Consider the following 25,691-nt stretch of genomic DNA (forward strand, 5'->3'; position numbering starts at 1 on the left):
GATAATCCTCTCTGGTCAGCGCGTGTGTTGTTCTGTTTAAAAAATAACCGTTGCCATGGCAATGACGCAAACTTCATTACGTCTTAAATTCTAAAACTCAGTCAAATCAAGGGGTGTTTTTTTCATCGTGAAAAAAAGTCTAATCAGTCTGAGTGAAGAACATTAGACCACTCATTTTTTCTTGTAAATATCAGACACCCGACAGACAAGTAAATCTGACTTGTGACTCTGGCATATTTACTCGAATTAATAAAGTACTTGAAGCAAGTTGCAAAAAATCATGTAAAATTTACGCCGTCTTGAAGCGAGGAATCTGCGCATGCGTGGAAAGTAATGCCGCGATGATTCAAGGCTTCTCGATCTCCATCAGTTCTCGAAGGGTAAGTACTATTTAAAACCGCATTATATTACGGATCATTAGATTTAATTCATTAAAGAAATTTGTCATCACTTAATTCTGTACCTTTGAAAAGTTTAGCGTGTTCTTGAGTTAGCTTTGTAAAACGAGCGCCATATAAGCTAACGTTAATGTTGTAGTCAAAGTTGCAAAGTGTTGAACAAGTTTTTAAGTTTTAGTTTTTTAAGTTTAAGTTTTTGTTGAATATTTGTCTCACATTCCCTCATTTTATATAAATCGTGCACAATATAAATCATTCCCCCAGTCTCTAATTACTTTACTAAATTGTGCGTTGTTTGTTAATAGGTCCCTTCTTTACTCAGTCGTGTCCACTTTGTAAATGACCACAACTCAAGAAACCAAGAAAAGCTGAACTGAACTATCTGCCACCACATCCTAACGGGGAATCCATTGAGACTTTAGAAAAAGAGCGACAAGCTTTGCTGGATGAAGTCAAAAAGAAAGACAGAGTCTTGAAAATTCAAGACAAAAATGTCTTGAAGTGATCTTAAGCTTTAAAGGTTTCTGTAAATGCTTGCTAATTCTTGCATTGTTATTTCTTCCTAATAAAAAAAAAATGATCAGCATTTTTCTACAAGGTTTGTTTTATACACTCTCTCCATCTTCACACAGCAGATCTTGTCTTGTTCTGGTTACAAACTTTTTTAATCTAAATGTTTCCTGGTGAGTAAAGTCCTTGTCTTTTATTATGGCTGTAGGTGAGTCCACTAACTTTTGTATTATTGGGGAAGTGCTGATGTACTTGGATTCGTTTCATGTTTTTGAACAAATCATTCAATCTCTTTTGCTTTATATCCACCTATTTGTTTATCATTGTTTTGTTCATCCTCATCACTGCTAGATTCCATTTCTGCTTCCTGACTGTTTATGATTAGTTTTTCTTTTTCCATTTGAACTAGTCCTTTCTTTCTTGACTGAGGAACACTGTTCCCTGCTTTAGATTTTCTTTTTGACCTGACCAGAGTACAACCAGCATCATCTGTGATCATGTTTTCTGGACCTGAACACTCATCATTACTTTGACTGTTAGTTGGTTGCGTGCTCTGTTTGGTGTTCTCATTCACATTAACTTGTTTTTTTTTCTCCATCTGATTTGTTTTACATGCAGAGGTGGACAGTAATGAAGTACATTTACTTGAGTACTGTACTTAAGTACACTTTCTGAGTATCTGTACTTTACTTGAGTATTATTTTTTCTGGAAACTTGTTACTTTAACTTCACTACATTTGAAAGACAAATATTCTAGTAGTTTTCCATCATTTTTTGAACTTGGTGGCAAAATGGACGAAGACAGATCATCGGCGCAGTGCGCGCATCCATGGCCCTACTTAGACAGTATGTTCCACTTTTTAGAAAAGAGTAAAGATTCTTTGAGTTTTAAATGTTTGTTTACCGAAAACAAACCACATGGCAGCCTACAAAAACTCTCCATCCAACCTGCGGAAGCATATTGAGGTCTGTATACTTTTAATTTCTGGTAAAAGCTTGAAATGGTGTTGTCTGTACCCTGAAGTATGTATGGTAAGGCAGCTGTTTTATTTTTTATGTATTTGTTTGCCTAGTTGCTATAGCTTTGCATATATTCACCACCAACGCATTGGTAATGATGTTAGTTAACACTCAAAAACGTATGCTGCGTCCAAATTCTCATACTATCTGTCCTAAACAGTAATCGAAAATAGAATTAGTATGCCCCAAATCGTGGTATGCTGAAAAGCGTATTCCAAAAATTCCCGGATGGTCTACTACTTCCGGTAGAAATTGCAAGTGCAGAGTTGTGTAGCTGGGTTTTAAAGCAAGTTGGATTTTTTTTGCTGCATTTACAGACCACTTGATTCAAATGTGCATGAATGGATACACACAGATGTGTACTTCTTTACTGGGGGTGGTAGGGGTGTTAAATAAAAAATGAAAATGATTATACCCGTCTTTTTTTTTCAGTTCAGTTGTTTAATTTCTACAGGTTTTGTAACATTCTAAAAGCTCTTAATTCCACAGATACTACAAACTGGTCAGTATATTCACTAGGTTGCTACAAAAGGTACTGTAAGTATTGCATACAATAATGCAGCAATAACAGAACAATGCACTGACATTTACTTTTTACTTTTGATACTTAAGTACTTCTGTAATGTTTGACCAGTAGTATCTGTACTTTCCCTCAAGTACGGAAGTTGTGTACTTTGTCCACCTCTGTACATACACTATATTGCCAAAAGTATTCGCTCACCTGCCTTGACTCGCATATGAACTTAAGTGACATCCCATTCCTAATCCATAGGGTTCAATATGATGTCGGTCCACCCTTTGCAGCTATAACAGCTTCAACTCTTCTGGGAAGGCTGTCCACAAGGTTTAGGAGTGTGTTTATGGGAATTTTTGACCATTCTTCCAGAAGCGCATTTGTGAGGTCACACACTGATGTTGGACGAGAAGGCCTGGCTCTCAGTCTCCGCTCTAATTCATCCCAAAGGTGTTCTATCGGGTTGAGGTCAGGACTCTGTGCAGGCCAGTCAAGTTCATCCACACCAGACTCTGTCATCCATGTCTTTATGGACCTTGCTTTGTGCACTGGTGCACAGTCATGTTGGAAGAGGAAGGGGCCAGCTCCAAACTGTTCCCACAAAGTTGGGAGCATGGAATTGTCCAAAATGTCTTGGTATGCTGAAGCATTCAGAGTTCCTTTCACTGGAACTAAGGGGCCAAGCCCAGCTCCTGAAAAACAACCCCACACCATAATCCCCCCTCCACCAAACTTTACACTTGGCACAATGCAGTCAGACAAGTACCGTTCTCCTGGCAACCGCCAAACCCAGACTCGTCCATCAGATTGCCAGATGAAGAAGCGCTCCAGAGAACGTGTCTCCACTGCTCTAGAGTCCAGTGGCTGCGTGCTTTACACCACTGCATCCGACGCTTTGCATTGCACTTGGTGATGTATGGCTTGGATGCAGCTGCTCGGCCATGTAAACCCATTCCATGAAGCTCTCTGCGCACTGTTCTTGAGCTAATCTGAAGGCCACATGAAGTTTGGAGGTCTGTAGCGATTGACTCTGCAGAAAGTTGGCGACCAGAAAGTTCGCACTATGCGCCTCAGCATCCGCTGACCCCGCTCCGTCAGTTTACGTGGTCTACCACTTCGTGGCTGAGTTGCTGTCGTTCCCAAACACTTCCACGTTCTTATAATACAGCTGACAGTTGACTGTGGAATATTTAGGAGCGAGGAAATTTCACGACTGGATTTGTTGCACAGGCGGCATCCTGTCACAGTTCCACGCTGGAATTCACTGAGCTCCTGAGAACGACCCATTCTTTCACAAATGTTTGTAAAAACAGTCTGCATGCCTAGGTGCTTGATTTTATACACCTGTGGCCATGGAAGTGATTGGAACACCTGATTCTGATTATTTGGATGGGTGAGCGAATACTTTTGGCAATATAGTGTATAATGAAACGTATACAATTGTATAATATAAACTCCAGCAGTTCTACGTATGTTTAAAAGGATATTCAGTACGAGTATATTCTCAGGATGAGCTCAGTTTTCATGATTAGAGCAGAAGTTTTTAAACTCAAGTCTACATTATATTCATATGAGATCGCCGACTGAAGCAATGGTGACATTTGGGCATAAACTGTTGATGGGAAGTGCAGATTTTTAAGCTATCCATGTGTGTTCATCCACAGCAGCAGAAGTGGAGTCATAAATGCAGACAGCTCCAAGACCATAAATATGATGATATTGAATGAAAGCAAATAGCAGCCAGTTAGGTATAATGATCATAATTTATTTACAGGAATTTATTTACGGTAATTAAAATTTATTTACAGGAATATATTTACAGGAATTCTAATTTATTTACAGGAATATATTTACAGTGATTCTAATGTATTGGTAATTACAGTATCTCACAAAAGTGAGTACACCCCTCACATTTTTGTAAATATTTTATTATATCTTTTCATGTGACAACACTGAAGAAATGACATTCTGCTCCAATGTAAAGTAGTGAGTGTACAGCCTGTATAACAGTGTAAATTTGCTGTCCCCTCAACATAACTCAACACACAGCCATTAATGTCTAAACTGTTGGCAGCAAAAGTGAGTACACCCCTAAGTGGAAATGTCCAAATTGGGCCCAATTAGCCATTTACCCTCCCCGGTGTCATGTGACTCGTTAGTGTTACAAGGTCTCAGGTCTGAATGGGGAGCAGGTGTGGTAAATTTGGTGTTATCCCTCTCACACTCTCTCATACTGGTCACTGGAAGTTCAACATGGCACCTCATGACAAAGAACTCTCTGAGGATCTGAAAAAAAGAATTGTTGCTCTACATAAAGATGGCCTAGGCTATAAGAAGGTTGCCAAGACCCTGAAACTGAGCTGCAGCACGGTGGGCAAGACCATACAGCGGTTTTACAGGACAGGTTCCACTCAGAGTAGACCTCGCCAAGGTCGACCAAAGAAGTTGAGTGCACGTGCTCAGCGTCATATCCGGAGCCTGTCAGTGCTCAGACCATACGCCGCACACCGCATCAAATTGGTCTGCATGGCTGTCGTCCCAGAAGGAAGCCTCTACTAAAGATGATGCGCAAGAAAGCCCGCATACAGTTTGCTGAAGACAAGGAGACTAAGGACATTACTGGAACCATGTCCTGTGGTCCGATGAGACCAAGATAAACTTATTTGGTTCAGATGGTGTCAAGCGTGTGTGGCGGCAACCAGGTGAGGAGTACAAAGACTAGTGTGTCTTGCCTACAGTCAAGCATGGTGGCGGGAGTGTCATGGTCTGGGCCTGCGTGAGTGCTGCCGGCACTGGGGAGCTACAGTTCATTGAGGGAACCACGAATGCCAACATGTACTGCGACATACTGAAGCAGAGCATGATCCCCTCCCTTCGGAGACTGGGCCGCAGGGCAGTATTCCAACATGATAACGACCCCAAACACACCTCTAAGACGACCACTGCCTTGCTAAAGAAGCTGAGGGTAAAGGTGATGGACTGGCCAAGCATGTCTCCAGACCTAAACCCTACTGAGCATCTGTGGGGCATCCTCAAACGGAAGGTGGGGGAGCACAAGGTACACCCCTAAGTGGAAATGTCCAAATGTCCACTTTGGGCCCAAAGCGTCAATATTTTGTGTGGCCACCATTATTTTCCGGCACTGCCTTAACCCTCTTGGGCATGGAGTTCACCAGAGCTTCACAATTTGCCACTGGAGTCCTCTTCCACTCCTCCATGATGACATCACAGAGCTGGTGGATGTTAGAGACCTTGCGCTCCCCCACCTTCCGTTTGAGGATGCCCCAGCAAGGCAGTGTTCGTCTTGGAGGTGTGGTTCGGGTCGTTATCATGTTGGAATACTGCCCTGCGGCCCAGTCTCCGAAGGGAGGGGATCATGCTCTGCTTCAGTATGTCGCAGTACATGTTGGCATTCGTGGTTCCCTCAATGAACTGTAGCTCCCCAGTGCCGGCAGCACTCACGCGGGCCCAGACCATGACACTCCCACCACCATGCTTGACTGTAGGCAAGACACACTAGTCTTTGTACTCCTCACCTGGTTGCCGCCACACACGCTTGACACCATCTGAACCAAATAAGTTTATCTTGGTCTCATCGGACCACAGGACATGGTTTCAGTAATCCATGTGATTAGTCTGCTTGTCTTCAGCAAACTGTATGCGGGCTTTCTTGTGCAGCATCCTTAGTAGAGGCTTCCTTCTGGGACGACAGCCATGCAGACCAATTTGATGCGGTGTGCGGCGTATGGTCAGCACTGACAGGCTGACCCCCCACCCCTTCAACCTCCGCAGCAATGCTGGCAGCACTCATACGTCTATTTCCCAAAGACAACCTCCGGATATGACGCTGAGCACGTGCACTCAACTTCTTCGGTGGACCACGGCGAGGCCTGTTCTGAGCGGAACCTGTCCTGTAAAACCGCTGTATGGTCTTGCCCACCGTGCTGCAGCTCAGTTTCAGGGTCTTGGCAACCTTCTTATAGCCTAGGCCATCTTTATGTAGAGCAACAATTCTTTTTTTCAGATCCTCAGAGAGTTCTTTGTCATGAGGTGCCATGTTGAACTTCCAGTGACCAGTATGAGAGAGTGTGAGAGGGATAACACCAAATTTACCACACCTGCTCCCCATTCACACCTGAGACCTTGTAACACTAACGAGTCACATGACACCGGGGAGGGTAAATGGCTAATTGGGCCCAATTTGGACATTTCCACTTAGGGGTGTACTCACTTTTGCTGCCAACGGTTTAGACATTAATGGCTGTGTGTTGAGTTATGTTGAGGGGACAGCAAATTTACACTGTTATACAGGCTGTACACTCACTACTTTACATTGGAGCAGAGTGTCATTTCTTCAGTGTTGTCACATGAAAAGATATAATAAAATATTTACAAAAATGTGAGGGGTGTACTCACTTTGTGAGATACTGTAGAGTTGTCAATTAGAATTGGTTGGGTGAGTTGTTGGGTGCTGATGTTCTGACCCAACATGGCCTATCCATCATCTGTGGAATAAAAACATGTTTAAATTAATATAGAGAATTGTAGAACATAAAAGAAGAATGCAGTAGTGTTCTAGTACAATCCATGTGATCTAGATTATATTCTATGTTAGTTCATTTTAAGTAGATCTGATGTTTTACCTGGCTAACCTGAAAGGCCTTCTGTGAACCACCCATGTTTACTGATCTGCCTCAGGCTTGGTCTCTTGGTGGGATCTTGCTCCAAGCACCAGTTGATCAGATGGCGGCAGGCTGTGTGGGCAGGGATATGAAACAGAGACAGAAATTTAGTCACAAATTTTTAACTTCAGCTTGCAATTTCACTATCATTTTTCTCAGATTTGTTGTAATATCTCAAAATGCTGTTTTTATATTCTCTCACATTCAGACAGGCCAGGTATGAAATTGAGGGACCCAGCAACAATTTCCTCCTCATTACTGAAGGGCATTTCTCCACAGACTAAGCTGTGTAGGAGAATGCCGAGACTCCAGACGGTAGCATGGTCGGCGTAGTACTGTTGTTGCTGGATCCATTCTGGAGGCCAAAAATCTGGAGTTCCTGAGCAGAAGAGCAAGAACAACATCAGCAAGATCACAACTTAGATATTCCTTTCATTCTGTGCAGTATCTGTCGATGAGCAATTACCTGCATATTCCTCGTAGGGCGTGTCCTGCCACAAATCGCCACAGCCAAAATCTATCAGTTTTACGTCCAGGGTGTCGGAGTTGAAAAGAAGGTTTTCCGCCTTGATGTCACGGTGGAAAACCTTCCGACTTTGGCAGTAGCGGGCAGCCTCGACCACCTGCAGCATGAAATAATAATAATAATAATAATAATAAAAAATACCATCAGTCATTGAACACATAAAGAAAACTCTCAGGATCAAAATCAAACGAGCTCAATTAAATTTCCTCTAAACACAACTAGTTAGATGACTGTAACTATGTACTATACTCTAAAAAGAACAACCAGTCTCAGCAAGACTGGACCCTTACAGCCACATCACATAGTCACAGCCATACCATACATCAGTACCCCTAAATAAACAGTTCAATCACACACGTATCTAAATTACACACACACACAAAATACATGATACAAAAATGATGCCTTTGTGGATTGTTTTTCTTAGTATTACTAACTTCACCATTATTATTTGCATTGGTGCATCACTTTGTGTTCTCCATTTTTATGGGATTTTTACTTTGTGAAGCATCTGATAAAGCTATCAAACATGTTGTCACGAGTCAATCAAGAACAAACAAATCAACAGCAAACAAATTCTTTAGTTATGCAAAGAGGGGCCATAGTGAAAGATGAATCACCTGCAGCATGATCATTTTGGCCAGCACCTCACTGAGTGTGCCTCCTTCACTCAACAGTAGCTCATATACGTCCATGCAGGGGATTGGTCTTTCCAGGACTAACAGGAGGCTGTTGTCCATTTCAAACCAATCCACAAGCTGCAGAACGTACTGGCAGTGAGGTGGCTTTGACAGCATTTGCATTAAAGCCACCTCTAGATGGAGCTTGCAGGTCTCACCAGGCTAGCAATAAAAAAAAAAAACCCATAAAATTAGCATAGTTTCATAGTTTTCAGTATATGAAACCTAGATGCTGCTGTGAGCTAAGACTAATGTGACTGAACTGAGGAGAATTAGACTTTGAAAGAAAGATATTTGCAGCATATGGATGTTATGTTGGATGTGTTATCATGGTGAAAGTACGCTAGTTTGAAGTGTCATTTACCTTTAGCTCACATTATATTACTTGTTCAATTTATAATGAATATGTTGTTGCTTATATGTGATTTGATGTAATCTAGGTATTGACCATAACTATCTGATTGGGGTGAGGGCTGTTGACTTATGAAAGTAGTCAGCAACAGTGACTAATGCAGCATCTAGGATTCTTATACCGAAAAATGACAGCAAGTTGCATTCGTTTTGCATAGTTTTGGTCTTTAAAGAAATTGTGAACAGGACTTTATTGCTACTATAACAGCAGTCACGTAAGGTTACTTACAACTGTGATGTACAGCTCCGAGCCATCCTTACGGATGTGTTTAATGGCGACCTACAAACAAAACAAAAACAAAACGTAAACAAATAGGAACGGGCCTTAAGCATTAAATCTAGTAATAGCTCTGTTCAGTGTGTTATCTTATTTCGACCGATATCAGAACTAAAACCTAGACACATTTTATTTATACCATTTATAGGTTAGCTCTGTACCTTATGACAGTTGGTAGTGTAATGTCTCTAACTAGATAATCAACTTGTGCGTTGTAACCGAATAAACTACCAGTAAATTTTATAGGGATAATGTAATTGCATTTTCTAATGTGTAATCTGTCCCAGCATTTCCTTATTCCTGTGTCAGGAAATAAAAATGTGACATCACACGAGCTGGGGACAGAACCTGGGTGTCTAAAACCACTAAACACCTGGTGTATATATAGGGAGGCTTATCAAGGGAAACAGGTGAGGGCAGAAGGTGCGAACAGAACAGTGAAATAGGTGGGACAAATAACAACGAGATCACGTGACACAGAATTCATAAACGCAAGCTTAAAACTAGTCCCGGGATTAATACAGTTCTATCTAATCTTATCTGATCTGATCTTATCTTATGAAAAACAAAAAAAAGTATTTTAATAATCCTCTTTTTAAAAAAACAACGAGGAATCCTGTGAAGTAAACCTACAAAAAAAGGGATGCCCTACAATGAAATTACAACCTTATTATAGATTTAAATCACCAGAGAAAGTTTTTGGAGAAAGTGCACAGGCAGAAATCTGGACAATGCTCATGTCATTAACCTCATTAATGCTCTACAGTTCATGTATTGTGTTGACCAGTGCAATCTGCAGGATTTGCACAGGCATTTACCTGCTGTCCATCTTTCCTACGAACTCCTTCGTACACTGATCCAAAGCCTCCACTCCCCAGCAGATTTCCGATGGTGTACAGATCGAGAAATCTCTGTGCTAAAGAAAACAAATAAAGAAAGACACGAAATGAGCCTCGTGTTTGTTGTCCTCTTCTGTGTGTATGTAGCGCGCTGAGTTAGCATTAACGTAAGGGATCGCTCGCCTAACTCAAGATGCAGCAGAAATCGCACGAAGCTCACACAGGTCGCATTTCACATCTCGAGGGGTTTTTAATAGCAACAGCGTTATTTATTTAAAGACGACAACTTAAATGAGCAACAGAAATGAAAATAAAAAGATCGGAGCCGCACACATGCTGTACTCGCGGCTCAGGTGACTGCAGACTGACCACAACAAAAAACAAAAATGGCGCTCTGCTCTTAAAGGAGCCACAGCTTATTTCACTCGTTACAGGTGAAATGGTCAGTAATAAATCAGTGGTTTATTTCATGTATTTAGTTCAGTAATTTGTCTTACATACCCTTTGGATCACTGAGGAATTCCAGACAAGCAGGGTGTAAAGTGGGCACCTCTTGGACCTGAAATATGCAATATCACCTTTACAAAAGTATTCTCTCACATTATTTGTACACACATATTGCTACAGCAGCGTTTGGCTCAAGTATAAAAATAAGATATAACTTGAATTAAAAAAGAGTTTATTACCTCGTCGTCCACATCCCAATCCTCAGACCGGATGTCTTGGTAGGTTGTGAACTTTTCAGGCATCGGGGTGTCATCTGCCTCTGAGTCCAAGTCCCACATCTCAGCTTGCAGCTCCGTGAAAACGGGCATTTCAGCTGTATCCTGCGATCGGTGGTAGTCCATATCCCACACTAGGTCCATCATCTTCAGGAACGATGTATTTATATCAAGAATGCAGCACTTGCCAAAATCAGATAATCCTCTCTGGTCAGCGCGTGTGTTGTTCTGTTTAAAAAATAACCGTTGCCATGGCAATGACGCAAACTTCATTACGTCTTAAATTCTAAAACTCAGTCAAATCAAGGGGTGTTTTTTTCATCGTGAAAAAAAGTCTAATCAGTCTGAGTGAAGAACATTAGACCACTCATTTTTTCTTGTAAATATCAGACACCCGACAGACAAGTAAATCTGACTTGTGACTCTGGCATATTTACTCGAATTAATAAAGTACTTGAAGCAAGTTGCAAAAAATCATGTAAAATTTACGCCGTCTTGAAGCGAGGAATCTGCGCATGCGTGAAAAGTAATGCCGCGATGATTCAAGGCTTCTCGATCTCCATCAGTTCTCGAAGGGTAAGTACTATTTAAAACCGCATTATATTACGGATCATTAGATTTAATTCATTAAAGAAATTTGTCATCACTTAATTCTGTACCTTTGAAAAGTTTAGCGTGTTCTTGAGTTAGCTTTGTAAAACGAGCGCCATATAAGCTAACGTTAATGTTGTAGTCAAAGTTGCAAATTGTTGAACAAGTTTTTAAGTTTTAGTTTTTTAAGTTTAAGTTTTTGTTGAATATTTGTCTCACATTCCCTCATTTTATATAAATCGTGCACAATATAAATCATTCCCCCAGTCTCTAATTACTTTACTAAATTGTGCGTTGTTTGTTAATAGGTCCCTTCTTTACTCAGTCTTGTCCACTTTGTAAATGACCACAACTCAAGAAACCAAGAAAAGCTGAACTGAACTATCTGCCACCACATCGTAACGGGGAATCCATTGAGACTTTAGAAAAAGAGCGACAAGCTTTGCTGGTTGAAGTCAGAAAGAAAGACAAAGAGTGTTTGGAGAAAAAATGTCTAAAACCTTTTCTTACAGGAGTCACGAAGTTGTTAATCTCAGCCCCCCAATGAAAGATTTCCAGGAGAGATGGCCTGCCTTATTCTCAGAGGCTCAGGTAAGTTAAGCCAGTTACATTATTGTAGATGTCACGTTTTGATTGTTTGCTGTTCATATATGGATACTTTTGTGTGTGGATTATTTAACTTATTACAAATAAAGGAGGAATTCTGAAGAATTACGGCTGTGCTCCCGGAGCAAACCTTCATGTCGAAACTAGATGGCTACACGCCGAAACTCTTGGAGCTTTTGAAAGCTAAGGGAGGTGCTGCGGGAGTCAAGATACAGTCAACACTGTAGTTCATACTGTGCGTTGACTCCAGTATGAAACCGGTACCTGTATAAACCAGTTAAGCATTCTGTAATGATAATTTGTTTATTGGCTGATATAATTTTATATATCATCATTCCCAAATGCTGCTTGACCACACCCATTCCTGTACATCTATCTGTCTTTCTGTCTATTGTACTTATTGAAACCATTGGAACATATTTTCAAAAAGTTAAAAGTTTTAATACTATTTAAAAATGTAAGAAAAAGTGTTCTAAAATGAGATTTCTTTTATTCAGTATCGATTATTAGAAATACATCTCTTCACAGGGCCATACCACTGAGAATCAACGAGATGGCGTGATCCGCAGTCTCACTGAATATCTTGGAGAGGGGGGCAGAGAATCTTTTCAAAAATGGTAATGTAAGTCCCAGACATGTTATGCGAAACATTTCTATCCAGTCTGTAAAATTGTCCTGACCATTTTTCAACTGTTTCTACAACAGTATAGCTTAAGATGTTATTAACACTTGAAATTGTTTTTTTCTCCATCATCCTCCTGGATTGCATAAGGATGGCAGTCAAGAAGACTTCACAGAAGATGTCATGATGATTCTTGTTGATGGAAACAGAGACGGAGAGCCAGAGGTTTACATTGTTCTTGAAGGAAGCAAGGTTCTAAGTAAATGTGCAAATACTGCTAAAGCTTGTGCTCTCCTGATGTCTGTGGTCATGTTTTGATACTGAGATTAAGAAGCTGTCATATAAATGCTTGTTAATTCTTGCATTGTTATTTCTTCCTAATAAAACACTCTTAACTACACATCTTTGGGGTGGGGTCAGGGGCTTAGTTAACAGGTTTTATTTGTAAGTCTGTTAGTCATGTTTTGATGCCGAGATTACGAAGCTGTCATGTCTATGCATAGAACTGCTAATGTTGGATTTGTAATGTGTTTAATATGTCATTGAACATGAATGCTTAAGCTGTTTAAAAAAAATATTCAGGGCTGCAATAAAAAAGCACCAAATGTCTGGAATATATATATATATATATATTAGTGCTGGGCAACGATTAAAATATTTAATCGTGTGATTAATCGCGATTAATCGTATTGTTATTCGCAAAATTGAACAGGTAGCAGATCTATCTGTCTGTCTGTCTGTCTGTCTATCTATCTATCTATCTATCTATCTATCTATCTATCTATCTATCTATCTATCTATCTATCTATCTAGCCTTTCTCCCTGTTTGTTTATCCACCAGTTCTTTTCTTTTCCGGTTCCTGTGACCGCCGCAGCAGTCTTACGGTCATCCCAGTCCAATACGGATAAAGATGCCACCCCTCCCGACACCCATGGTTTGTTTGTATGTGTATTCAGAGTAGGGCTGCACGATTACGACAAAAATCATAATTGTTGATTATTCTCTTGAAATTGTAATTGCGATTATTAATTACGATTTTCACAATTTACATTAAATGGTGTTTTGAATAGCTTTATATCATTGTTTGAAGCAACTGCATGCTATATTTTATAACATAAATATTTTTTATCTTGGTGACTTTTCTATCCTATTTCTTTGATGGTGGAATCATCAGAGTATCTCAAAGACTTGATGGTCAATCACCACACTAGTATTTATAGTGCTGAGAATTCCTTTATCAATAGACAGAACAGCCGAATGATGGAGTCTGCTCTGGTCCATTGTTCACCTAAACTATGTCTGTATTTTAACTTAAATACTGCATTAGTTGAATAATAGAAAGTCATGATGTTCAGACTGTAATGTCTTAGTGCTTTAATTTTTTGTACGTTTTGGGTATGGAATAATATTCAAAAGGGCCCTATATGTCAGGGGTTTTCAGAATCAGAGACAGTGGACCTCCTTTTTTACACAACATACACATTTTACATTTGTTCGCCGACTTTTATCAACTGTGTTAACATTAAAAATTAAAAGATAGACTTTTATCTGGATAAAGATTGTTGTGTTTTCTGACCGTTTTCTTTATTGCTGTCGCTCTCAAGGGCTGTAATCTATTTTAGTCACGTGGTGTGAAAGCGGCGCTGTGCAGACCGATAGGTGTACGACATTACAGTATCGCGAGAGCGGTTCTAGAGCATATTGGAGCGCACAATCTCGCGGTATTTTGGCGCGCGCGCTGTGTGTGTTATTGTGCAGACTGGTTATCATTATAAAGCTGCTGAAAGAATTACACAATCAGATCTGACTGCACTGGACAGGTGATACAAGTATATGTAGGCTTATCTTGCATATCTTTTTATCAGAGTTACTTTGTGTACATGCATGCATATGATTAAGCTGTTTTTATTCAAAAAGTGTAATAATATGGCTGGGATTGTTGTGATGGTTTCAGATGTGATGTGTTTTGAGCTAGCGCAGAGGCTGAATTTGATTCTGAGTTTGAACATTCAAACAGGGTGTAAATGTATAACAGTTTTTCAGCAATGTTTTATTTACCATAGTAAGCATCTTTAATTCAATTCAATTCAATTTATTTTTATAGCGCCTTTTACAATGAACATTGTCTCAAAGCAGCTTTACAAAAGAAGAAAACAGAGAAAGGGGAGGGGAAAATGAAAAATAATAATAAAAAATAACTAATTAACTAGAAATAAGAATAAAATTCTATAATTAGACTATTTTATCCCTAATGAGCAAGCCTGTGGCAACGGTGGCAAGGAAAAACTCCCTGGGATGGAAAGGAAGAAACCTTGAGAGGAACCAGGCTCAGAAGGGAACCCATCCTCATTTGGGTGACACTAAACAGAAAATAACGTAACTGTAGCTGATTAATGTCCTTTCTACAACAGCAATCAATGACCCATGAGGAACTATTAGGTCATTGTAGTTTCTAAGGTCATTATAAACACTAGTTCTTTGCTGTCACGGGCTGACAGATGAAATGGCATATCTGTGATGGTGTGAAAGTCCCCAAGTGTCTCTGTCCATGGCTGTCTCCTGGTCCACACAGATCCATCCACAGCATCCGTGGGCACCATCAAGCGGCGAGACTCCGACCAGGGGTAGGGCAGCGGTCGCACTGGAAACTGGCAAACACTGGGAGCTCAGGAGTGGGGTGTATAGCTCGACAGAGAAGGTAGAGAGAGAAAGAGAAAGATAATAAGTTTCTGATCATGTGATGCTTAAAGACAAAGTAGAATTATGTGTAAAGTGCAGGCAGGGACTCCGGCAAGACTAGCTATGACAGCATAACTAAAAGGGAGAGCCAGAAGGTCACAGACATGAAGGCTTCCTGGGACATAAAGCATCCAACCACTTCACAGTCAGCAAACCTGAGCGACTTGCGAGGGTGGTAAGATGACAGCATCCAACACATCCCAGTACACCAAACACTCTATGACCATGAACCTTCCAGATCTGCTCCTTTACCTAAGAAAACTATACATTAAAAGCTTGACTAAACAAATGTGTCTTCAGCCTAGACTTAAACATTGAGACTGTGTCTGAATCCCGAACACTAATTGGAAGGCTGTTCCATAACTTTGGGGCTTTGAAAGAGAAAGCTCTGCCCCTGCTGTAGCCTTTGCTACTTGAGGTACTACCAAGTAACTAGCACCCTTTGATCGGAGTAGGCGTGGTGGATCATAAAAGACTAAAAGATCGCTCAGGTACTGCGGCGCGAGACCATTTAGTGCTTTATAGGTTAGTAACAGTATTTTATAATCAATGCGAAATTTGACTGGGAGCCAATGTAGTGTGGCTAAAATAGGAGTGATGTGCTCATATCTTCTGGTTCTGGTGAGGACTCTAGCTGCTGCATTCTGGACTAACTGGAGCTTGTGTATGCTCCTACTGGAACATCCAGACAGTAAGACATTACAATAATCCAACCTAGAGGTAACAAAAGCATGAACTAATTTTTCTGCATCATGAAGCGACAACATATTTCTTATCTTAGCAATATTCCTAAGATGGAAGAAGGCTACCCTAGTGATATTATCTACATGAGCTTTGAATGAAAGACCAGAATCAATAATCACACCAAGATCTTTTACTGCTGGACAAGATGAAACCAAAAGACCATCCACCATTACTCTGTAATCAGAAAGCTCACTTCTAACTGCCTGTGGTCCTAGTACAAGCACCTCTGTCTTGTCCGAATTAAGCAGGAGGAAGTTAGTGGCCATCCAATGTCTAATGTCCTTTACACATTCTTCTATCTTAATAAGCTGGTGTCTCTCATCTGATTTAGCTGAAACATATAGCTGTGTGTCATCTGCATAACAGTGGAAGCTAATACCATGTTTACGAATAATTGCACCAAGGGGTAACATATATAGGGAGAAAAGCAGTGGGCCTAAGACAGAACCTTGTGGAACACCGAACATAACCTTGGTATGCATGGAGAAGTCACCATCTAGATCTACAAACTGATAATGGTCAGTCAAATAAGACCTGAGCCAGGAGAGGGCTGTTCCTTTAACACCAACAACATGTTCTAGTGTATCAAGTAGAACAGCGTGGTCAATGGTGTCAAAAGCTGCACTAAGATCGAGTAACACCAGTAGGGAGACACAACCCTGATCAGAAGCCAGTAACAGGTCATTTACCACTTTAACCAGTGCTGTCTCTGTGCTATGATGAGGCCTAAATCCTGACTGATACATTTCATAAATGTTATTTCTATGCAGGTATGAACATAACTGCTGTGCTACAGCCTTTTCTAGGATCTTGGAGATAAAGGGCAGGTTTGATATCGGTCTATAGTTAGACAGCTGACAGGGGTCAAGGTCCGGTTTTTTAATCAAGGGTTTGATAACTGCTAGCTTAAAAGATTTAGGCATATAGCCAGTGCTTAGAGAAGAATTAATTACTTTTAGAAGGGGTTCAGTAGCTACTGGTAATATCTGTTTAAGGAAAGATGTGGGTAAAGGATCTAGGATGCAGGTAGAAGATTTTGAAGAAGAAATTAGTGAAATTAGATCAGACTCTTGAAGTGGAGTGAAGCACTCTAAGCTCTGATCAGAAATAGCTTTATTATCTAAACGATTATCTATCAAATAATATGGTTTTAAATTAATAGTATGAATTTTTTGCCTGATATTGTCAATTTTTTCATTGAAAAAATTCATGAAGTCATTGCTGCTAAATGTAGATGGTGTGCGCTTTTCTACAGTTGTTTTTACTCCTAGTTAGTTTTGCTACAGTGCTAAATAAAAATTTTGGATTGTTTTTGTTATCTTCGATTAGGGCAGAGAGATACGCTGATCTAGAAGTACTAAGAGAATTTTTGTATCTCAGAAGGCTTTCCTTCCACGCAATCTGGAATACTGCTAATTTAGTTTGACGCCATTTACGCTCTAGTTTCCTAGCTGATAAAAGTTTTTTTTATAAGTTTTTTCTGTTTTAAAGCTGGTGTGTGGTCGTTGTTGTAGTCATAGAAGATGAACCTGTCACCATACACAGCAAATCAACGGTCAAATTCAAGCAACATGGCAGACACACAGTGTGACCCATCTGTACTCTGGGATTCCAGCTGCTTCAGCTTCTGGTAGACGCTGGGTGCGCTGATGCATGCTATCCTGAAGGCCATAATAAACACAAGTCAAGTCAAGTAGCTTTATTGTCATTTCATCCATATATAGCTGACACAGTACATAGTGAAATGAGACGTCATTTTTCCAGGACCAGTAAACTAGCTGGCTGCCTTGAACGCCAGTCTTCAATGACCCAGAGCCTTGAGCTACCACCTACCCCCATTACAGTGTTGCGTGGTAATAGCCAATTACCTCGACACATCTACTTACACAAACATTGATCACATTTAGAATAAGACAAAACTATAACTAAACTAAAAAACTAAAAAAATAAACTAAAAAAATTAACCAAGGCCAAAACGAGACTAACAGGAACAAGAACAGAACGTTTCAGAAAATCTTCCTTGCACATATCCTTTGATCATTTTATGATAATTCCTAAATATTATACAACATTACATTAATATTATTGACTGTGAGATACATTAATTAAATCCAGGAAGAACGTGAAGAACGAACGAACGACCCGGATATTATCCAGATTATGTTCCGCAACATTAACTGTAACTCTAACTGGATACAGCAAATACAGCAAGTCGTAAAAAATATATTCACCGATCAGGCATAACATTATGAACACTGACAGGTGAAATGAATAAGACTGATGATCTCCTCATCATGACACCTGTTAGTGGGTGGGATATATTAGGCAGCAAGTGAACATTTTGTCCTCAAAGTTGATGTGTTAGAAGCAGGAAAAATGGACAAGCGTAAGGATTTGAGAGAGTTTGACAAAGGGCCAAATTGTGATGTCTAGATGACTGGATCAGAGCATCTCCAAAACTGCAGCTCTTGTGGGGTGTTCCCGGTCTGCAGTGGTCAGTATCTATCAAAAGTGGTCCAAGGAAGGAACAGTGGTGAACCAGCGACAGGGTCGTGGGCGGTCAAGGCTCATTGATGCACGTGGGGAGTGAAGGCTGGCCCGTGTGATCCGATCCAACAGACGAGCTACTGTTGCTCAAATTGCTGAAGAAGTTAATGCTGGTTCTGATGGAAAGGTGTCAGAATACACAGTGCGTGACGGGTCAGGGCTGTTTTGGCAGCAAAAGGGGGACCAACACCAATATTAGGCAGGTGTTCATAATGTTATGCCTGATCTGTGTATTTATTCATTTTCTTTGGTATACGAGTAATAAAGCACTTTGAGATGAGCTGTTATTGTTAGTGTTATTATTTTGGTGTGTAAATCACCCAGTCAGTGATATTCTCCTATACCCTGTGATGTTATATTCCTCATGTGGCAGGAGAGGTCACTACTCGCCTTAAGTTTAAGCCAATCGGAAGACGCCCTGGAGGGTATAAAAACTGAGAGGGTATGTGGCTTCGTATGCGTCATCATTGGTGGACGGTGACGTCATCGATGTGCTATTGTTTAGTGCTAGGAATCGCTGGTGGACACGAGAGACGGTATGGCATTGTGCTGTGGTTTCTTTTTAAATTTAGACAATCAGATGCTTATTGCATGCTTGTTTTAGTTTTGTAGGGGGCTTGTATGTTTAGGCGACGGGTTGCCTTTTGTTTCGTGCTAGAGGAGCCTGCTGTCTGTCCCTTTAGTATATATCCCGGAAGTGCACAACTGTATGTATAATTTCTCGATATCTCTAAAAAGTGTTAACACTTCAGCAAAACTAACCTCTTAATTTTTTTATTAAGGAGTGCAAAAGTTGAGTTCCACATACCTGGGTGCTCCGCGTTCTACACCAGCATTGGGTTTTATACCAGCGTCCGAGTGTTTGGAAGTGTGCCGCATGGACGGTATCATTGTCTAGCCGACATGCTGCTTTAGTGCATGTCCTGCTGCTTAATCGACACGTGAATCGAGTCTGATCCTCAAAGTTAATGTGATGCTAAATAAACGGGGATTGGTACATTGGCTTTAAAAAGCGAACTGTAACATTGAGCTGAGCTGTAACATTCTTTTAACCCTGTAAAGCCTGACACATGAAATAATTGGCACTTCTATTTTTTGGAAATTGAAGTGTTTAATTTAAAACAAAATCCTAATTTTTATTTTTTTGATAAATGATTACAAATGATTTTTTGTATCATTTGATACATTGGGCATTTATTGCTGACCACAACAATGTTTAGTTTAGAACAAAAACAAAGACTGATTATTGTATTTGAAATGTTTCAAACATTTTTTTTTTTCCACCCCAAACAAGCATCTTTTGATCTTTTTTCATTTTGCTTTCTGTCCTTGTACAAGCAGAGATGGACTTTACATTGCCCACAGTAGTCATGTGAGAAGTGCTTGCCAGTGCAGTGTTTGCATCTCTGTCGGGTTTCCCATGTTGGGAAATGATCAATGCCATCCTTTCTCACATCAGAAGGCATGCTGGAGTGCGTGGAGTATTTCAGCTCCACTAATATGGAATCAATTAACAATTTTTTTTTTTTTAAGATGACATTTTAATGTGTAATTTAATCAATTAATAAAAACTCTGTATTTGGCTTTGTGGCAGAAATAATGCAGATTGCATCATGAAATGTAATACAGTGATGACTGGGCTAAATTACCTTATACCTGCTGTATCATAGTTAATACACATTTTCAACACGATTTTACTACAACATTCTGTATAAAATGGCAAGTAATTAGTTGCTTCAATATAGTGCATATTCATATTGAAAAATGAGTAACATAAATGCTATTTTTACCATAACCTTTTCAAAATCAGCATTGTCCCTTCAAAAAAACCTAGCAAGTCAGTCTATGAAGGCAGCCATAGTGGAAGACTGCCTAAAACATGCTGTTGACCACAGAGCATGGATAAATCCAGTAGGGGGCAGAAGACAAGTCTCAGATTGTATACAACAGGTTTTTGGGGAATGTATTGATGTGGGTGGAGCAAAGGCCTCAAACTTGTGTATCAAATATGATACACTTGGCGTTATAAGGTTAAGGAGCTCCTATTTCTGACAGTGTTGCTGCTCTACATTATTTTCCTTTGTTTGGTTATTTTTATTAAGATTAGAAATTCTTTCTAGTTGTATTCTGTTGAATTTAAGCTCCCCCCCCCCCTTTTTTTTGGGCTTTGTCTCCCTGTAGACAGATCCCATATTGTAGTTAATTTATTTTATGTATATTGTACATTCCTGTATAGTGGGTTTCGTTTATTAACTGAACGTTAGTTTTGTTTGTTACTTTTATTATGGGGTGGACGACCAAGTGTCCTCCACCAGTTGTGTTGATTTTCTTTGTTTTAATTTGTATCTCTTGTTGGCAGGAACTGCGGCTCTTCCTTGGTGCAGTGCTTCCTACACGGGTGCCGTGCTCCTTGGGAGGTGGTTGTGAGTGCACTGGGGGGGATGTGTATTAATAATAGAAATTGAATTGTTCTCAAGTAAGAGCCTGTCCTTGTCTAACTGTCATTAAGAGATGCAGTTTTAGATGTTTAGGTGTGGAATGAATGAACTTGGTTTTATTTTCTTACATTGTATTTTTTCGGCTTAAATAAAATTTTTGTATGAATACAAAAATGTGACAAATGAATCTGTGTGGGCCTTGTTGGGCTCAGTTCATTTTCTTGGGCAGTGCCCAAGTGGCATAGTCGGAAATTCAAGGTTGGTTTTCATTATCTACATTGAACTTAAATGTAAAAAATTGAGTCTTTATTCTTCAAACTATTCTGGAACTATGATTGAGGATTTATTTCTGTTTTTGTTTAATGAAGCTTTGGACACGACTACATGTACAGATCATGAACATTAGTAATAGTAAAGTCTCCCCCTCACCCAGTCCTCCTGAATGGCTCCCACAGTGAAGCTGTGACTCAGTGCCGAGTTTCCTGCTTCATTCTCCGCATAAAACTCCTGCAGAGCCGCCAGAGCAGCAGCTGAGAGCTGAGGCTCATCATCATCCTCACGGTCACTCATGAAGAAAGGAAACTTTTTTTTTTTTTAAACTTCACTAAGAGTCAGTGCTCACTCTCACCCAGCTCTGTACTCTAGTTATAGCTAGCCCTGGCCACTCGACACTGCTGCTTATTTATTTACTTACTCATTTACCTTCAGTCCTGTTGATCTAGTGTAAAAAATGTAGGAGTCAATATTCTAAATGTGCAAAATATCCTATTATGGAAAAATATATATCGGGGCCCCATATGAATGTTACATGCTAACCCATCAGAATCATAGCATGTTCGCTATGTTTGTAGCCCACACGGGTTTAGCAAAGTACGGCAGATGCTATGGGACAAACTGCACCATGCTATTTTCCTTGTGATGCTGATGTGTGTGGGTTTGTTGGGTGTTGGAGTGTGTGTGTGTGTGTGTGTGATTTTCCTCAGTGTCTCTTTGCTGTGTTGACCAAATTTGTATTTTGCATAATAAACATAATTGCATGTTAACTAGAGTCAAAGACACGAGCAGCGTCTTACTAGTGATAAGTAGCCTTGATTTGTCACATATACATTACACAAAAGTGAAATTCTTTCTTTGCATATCCCATCTTTGGCAGGTTGGGGTCAGAGCGCAGGGTCAGCCATGATGCAGCGCCCCTGGGCCAAGGGTGGGTTAGGGGCCTTGATCAAGGGCCCAACAGTGGCAGCTTGGTGGTGCTGGGGCTTGAACCCCAATCTTCCAGTCAATGACCCAGAGCCTTAACCACCACCCCAAACCTTATAACCTCATCAGAGTATTATTTAAGCAATATATCTTATAGTATAATACTAAATAAAACCAAGTATTCTCAGATTAAGGACAGATTAAGAACAAAGAGAAATTGAAATTATTTGAATACTATCAGTCCAGTTAAAAATATACAGATCACCATCTAATCAATACTACAGGAATATTCTGGTGTTTTTCAACCTGCATTCTTGTACACTTGCAGCATATGGATGATTACAACAGACAATGACTGATGCACCGATCAGCCACAACATTATGAGCAGTGAGAGGTGAAGTGAATAACACTGATTATCCCCTCATTATGGCACCTGTTAGTGGGTGGGATATATTATGCAGCAAGTGAACATTTTGTCCTCAAATTTGATGTGTTAGAAGCAGGAAAAACGGACAAGCGTAAGGATTTGAGCGAGTTTGACAAGGACCAAATTGTGATGGCTAGACCACTGGATCAGAGCATCTCCAAAACTGCATCTCTTGTGGGGTGTGCCCAGTCTGCAGTGGTCAGTATCTATAAAAAGTGGTCCAAGGAAGGAACAGTGGTGACCCAGCGACAACCCTAACCCTAGGCTCATTGATACACGTGGGGAGTGAAGGCTGGCCCGTGTGATCTGATCCAACAGATGAGCTACTGTTGATCAAATTGCTGACAGGTGAGTTGGTTGAGTTAGTAGTAACATGGCCATGTGATTGGAGTGCTGCTGTTGTATCAGTCTTTCTTCACAACGAACATTCATAAACCATGATTCATTTCCTATTAAATGAATTTTCATATTTTCAGGTACTACTAATGAAACCGGTCATATTCCACCATGTATACATGACATTGTTATTAAAATTTACAGATCACAGTAAAAGCTGAAAAAACTATTAAGTAGACCCTTTTTTTTTGTAAATGTGCCTATGCAACAAGGAAAAAAAACACACACACTATACATTTATATAATAAGTTTATGTACATTTTACAATACATTTCAGGCATTCCAAAAGAGAAAGAAACAGGATTAGTGCTCTAAACAAATGGAAACAAATGAGTCTTTCTTTAAAAAAAAGGTGATTTCTTTTTTGGCATTTTATTGCTATAGCAATGGTTTGGATGTTTGTGTGCTAGTTTTTGTTGCACCATGAGGTTATACAAGTAAAAAAATAAAAGTAAATGGCATACATCATTTAGTGACCCCATGTATTTGCTGGAAAGGTTCATTATCTGTTTTCTATAATGACTTTTCACTGTGAACTGTGATCAGGGAGAGCTGGCAAAAAAAGCCTATAATTCCATCTTAACCCATTAACCACCAGGTGAAGTCATAAAAAGCTCCAATGGCTGTAATCTACAATCTAATAAAATGTCAGTCAATTGTTTTTAATCATACATCTGTTTCCTTTTAGAAAATATATGTACACCCTTAATGAACACAAAGTGATCTGGTTTCTCTCTGTATAAACCGCTTCCCACATTTCAGCTTCAGTGAGGAAAAAAAAGGCTTCTTTTATCACAGAAGCTCATATCATCATAGCTCATATTTAATTCTTTAATAGTCTAGATCTCCTAAGGCTTCTCCAGCTACACTGCCCTTTGAGGTTCTAGATAAATTCCCTCATTTGCAGTGGGGACTGCATCTCAGCTTTTTATGCTACTTCTGATGTTTCTAAGCTTAAACAGAAGCAACCAGTCCCTCACACTTGGACATGCAGCTCTGGGTTTTGTTGGGACTCGTGGAAAGTGACTTATTATTTATTTATTTATGTAGGTTTATAGTCTCAGCAAATCTGCAGTCTTATTTCCTTGCTGGTGGTTGCTTGTTTGTGTGGATGCACTTTAAATAAATGAGCAAATTTATCTAAAGCCATAGAGAAAAGGGACTAATAAAAAGAAAAACCAAACCAATTCTCTCAGAGCCGACACCGTCATGGGCTCCGTAGTAAGACACAGTTCTACCCAATGCTGTACAGACAGCTGGATCCGAGACATGAAAAAGGCACTCAAGGAGAGGCATTAAGTGAGTGTGTATAGAGCGGGGAGGAGAATTTGCCCCAACTCTTTTTATTTTTAATCCATCTGACAACTTCTCACTGGCAAAGTAGCCACTGATCAGCTTGGACTGAGATGAATGTGATGAGTTTTTTCCCCCCCTCTCTGCTTTTCCCAACTTCCATCTTCTGCTTCTGCAGGCTTGCTGGCTACAACAGAGAGAACATTTCAAAGGACCTCAGACACATCAATGCTCCTCTCCAACAGCACAGTTCTGCTACAACTGTTCAGAGTTTGTCAGGGCAGAGTGTTCATCAGAAGAAAAGCTTTTCTTTCAATGGAAGGGACGCAGGTGGAAATGAGGGCGCATCCAGAACAATTACGAGGAGGCTGGAGACAGTGGTTATTTGACACACAGCAAGCCTCCGACGTTCGCCACAAACTCCTCTAAGCTCTTAAGGAAGGCCACTTTCTGCTTCCGGTCCATCGTAGGAGGTGTGCTGCTGGCTGTGAGTGTGTTGAAGGCATCAGCGAGACGTTGATAGATCACAGCATCTCTCTGACTGGAGAGCAGAGTCTCCACCAGCTCGGAGTACTCCGTCTGACACACAAAATACCATATTATCTATCCATTGGTCTACTTGACTAAATCCTGGTGACTAAACTCTAATCCTACTATGAGGTTCTAATGTTTTAATCAGATCTTTATTAAACAGCACCACTTACCTGATGCAGGCACACAAGTGTGTAGAGAGCTTCTCCAGCTGCCACAGTCATTTCAGTGTTGTGCTTCTGTAGTACCAGCATATCAAACACCAGCTGGAAAAGTACAGACAGAGAGAAGGTAAAGTCAGATATAACATAAAATGGGAAGAGATTAAAGGTAGTCATCAGAGTAACACTGACCTTGAGGAAATGTCGAGTTGCAATAAATAAAGGGCTGTCTTTCTCTTGGGTTTTAGCACACTGCTCTGCCAACGGAGACAGAGATTCCAGACACAACTGACTAATCTCCGAACTCATTCTGCACAATGTAGGTCAAGGTAAAAGCATCACCATGATTTCATAACAGCATCAGTAATAATACAATAATACACAGTAGCAACAAGCTTACATCCACTGCCACTGCTGTTGTCTAAAGATGTTTATTAGTTAGAACAAGTTTGCACACCCCTGTTAAAATGGCAAGTTTTTTGTAAGGTAAAAAAACCCCCAGAACATTTACATGCTTAATGTGAATTTACAAATTATAAAATTTACAAGTATAAAAATTTAAATAAAATAAAACAAAAATGAAAAATGATCAGAAACCTTTGGGGGGGGGGGGGGGATAAAATAGTTACATGTTTACATAAGTGTGCACACCCAGTTAGAAATGGGCATGTGGTGGTGTTGAATGAACCAATCGGATTTAATTTCATTAATTGTCAAATGAAATGATTTTGATTAACCCCCCGATAAAGATCAGCTGTTTCTGTTGAATGTTCTCGTCTTATTGTTATTATACAATATATAATCTTATATCTTAC

The 25,691-nt window shown here is 40.0% G+C and overlaps 2 protein-coding genes and 1 long non-coding RNA gene across 3 annotated transcripts in view; 1 reads left to right on the forward strand and 2 right to left on the reverse strand.

Moving 5' to 3' along the window:
* Positions 1-6,564: 6,564 nt before the first annotated feature.
* Positions 6,565-9,832, reverse strand: LOC131353806 (serine/threonine-protein kinase pim-1-like). The gene is made up of 7 exons (XM_058390882.1): positions 9,803-9,832; positions 8,971-9,021; positions 8,271-8,492; positions 7,591-7,747; positions 7,327-7,503; positions 7,086-7,196; positions 6,565-6,947 (listed from the first exon to the last, which is right to left on the reverse strand). Exons 1-6 carry the CDS (start codon positions 9,830-9,832, stop codon positions 7,090-7,092), a joined length of 744 nt encoding a protein of 247 aa, XP_058246865.1. The 3' UTR covers positions 6,565-6,947; positions 7,086-7,089.
* A 724-nt stretch (positions 9,833-10,556) lies between these two features.
* LOC131354313 (uncharacterized) lies at positions 10,557-13,891 on the forward strand. Its single transcript, XR_009204736.1, has 3 exons — positions 10,557-12,036; positions 12,305-12,393; positions 12,549-13,891. It is a non-coding gene; the product is annotated as an uncharacterized LOC131354313 (long non-coding RNA).
* Positions 13,892-23,968: 10,077 nt separating this feature from the next.
* Positions 23,969-25,691, reverse strand: part of xpo4 (exportin 4) — a 34,429-nt gene continuing 32,706 nt past the window's right edge. Inside the window, exons 21-23 of the mRNA XM_058391813.1 lie at positions 25,069-25,186; positions 24,889-24,981; positions 23,969-24,763 (exon numbers count right to left, since the gene is read on the reverse strand). Of these exons, the coding sequence (XP_058247796.1) occupies positions 24,566-24,763; positions 24,889-24,981; positions 25,069-25,186 (409 nt within the window). The 3' untranslated portion in view covers positions 23,969-24,565. The remainder of the gene's footprint in view (positions 24,764-24,888; positions 24,982-25,068; positions 25,187-25,691) is intronic.

The sequence above is a fragment of the Hemibagrus wyckioides genome, linkage group LG06 (assembly GCF_019097595.1).
Source record: "Hemibagrus wyckioides isolate EC202008001 linkage group LG06, SWU_Hwy_1.0, whole genome shotgun sequence".
Classification (NCBI taxonomy): Eukaryota; Metazoa; Chordata; class Actinopteri; order Siluriformes; family Bagridae; genus Hemibagrus; species Hemibagrus wyckioides.

What these genes read in the sequence shown, in the direction of transcription:
- LOC131353806 (XM_058390882.1), bottom strand. Translation starts at nt 9,832, where the DNA reads ATGCCTGTGCAAATCCTGCAGATTGCACTG. An exon ending in CCAAAATGATCATGCTGCAG is followed by an intron (nt 7,748 to 8,270) that starts GTGATTCATCTT and finishes TTCATGCTGCAG; the next exon opens with GTGGTCGAGGCTGCCCGCTA. An exon ending in GCCCTACGAGGAATATGCAG is followed by an intron (nt 7,504 to 7,590) that starts GTAATTGCTCAT and finishes TCTTCTGCTCAG; the next exon opens with GAACTCCAGATTTTTGGCCT.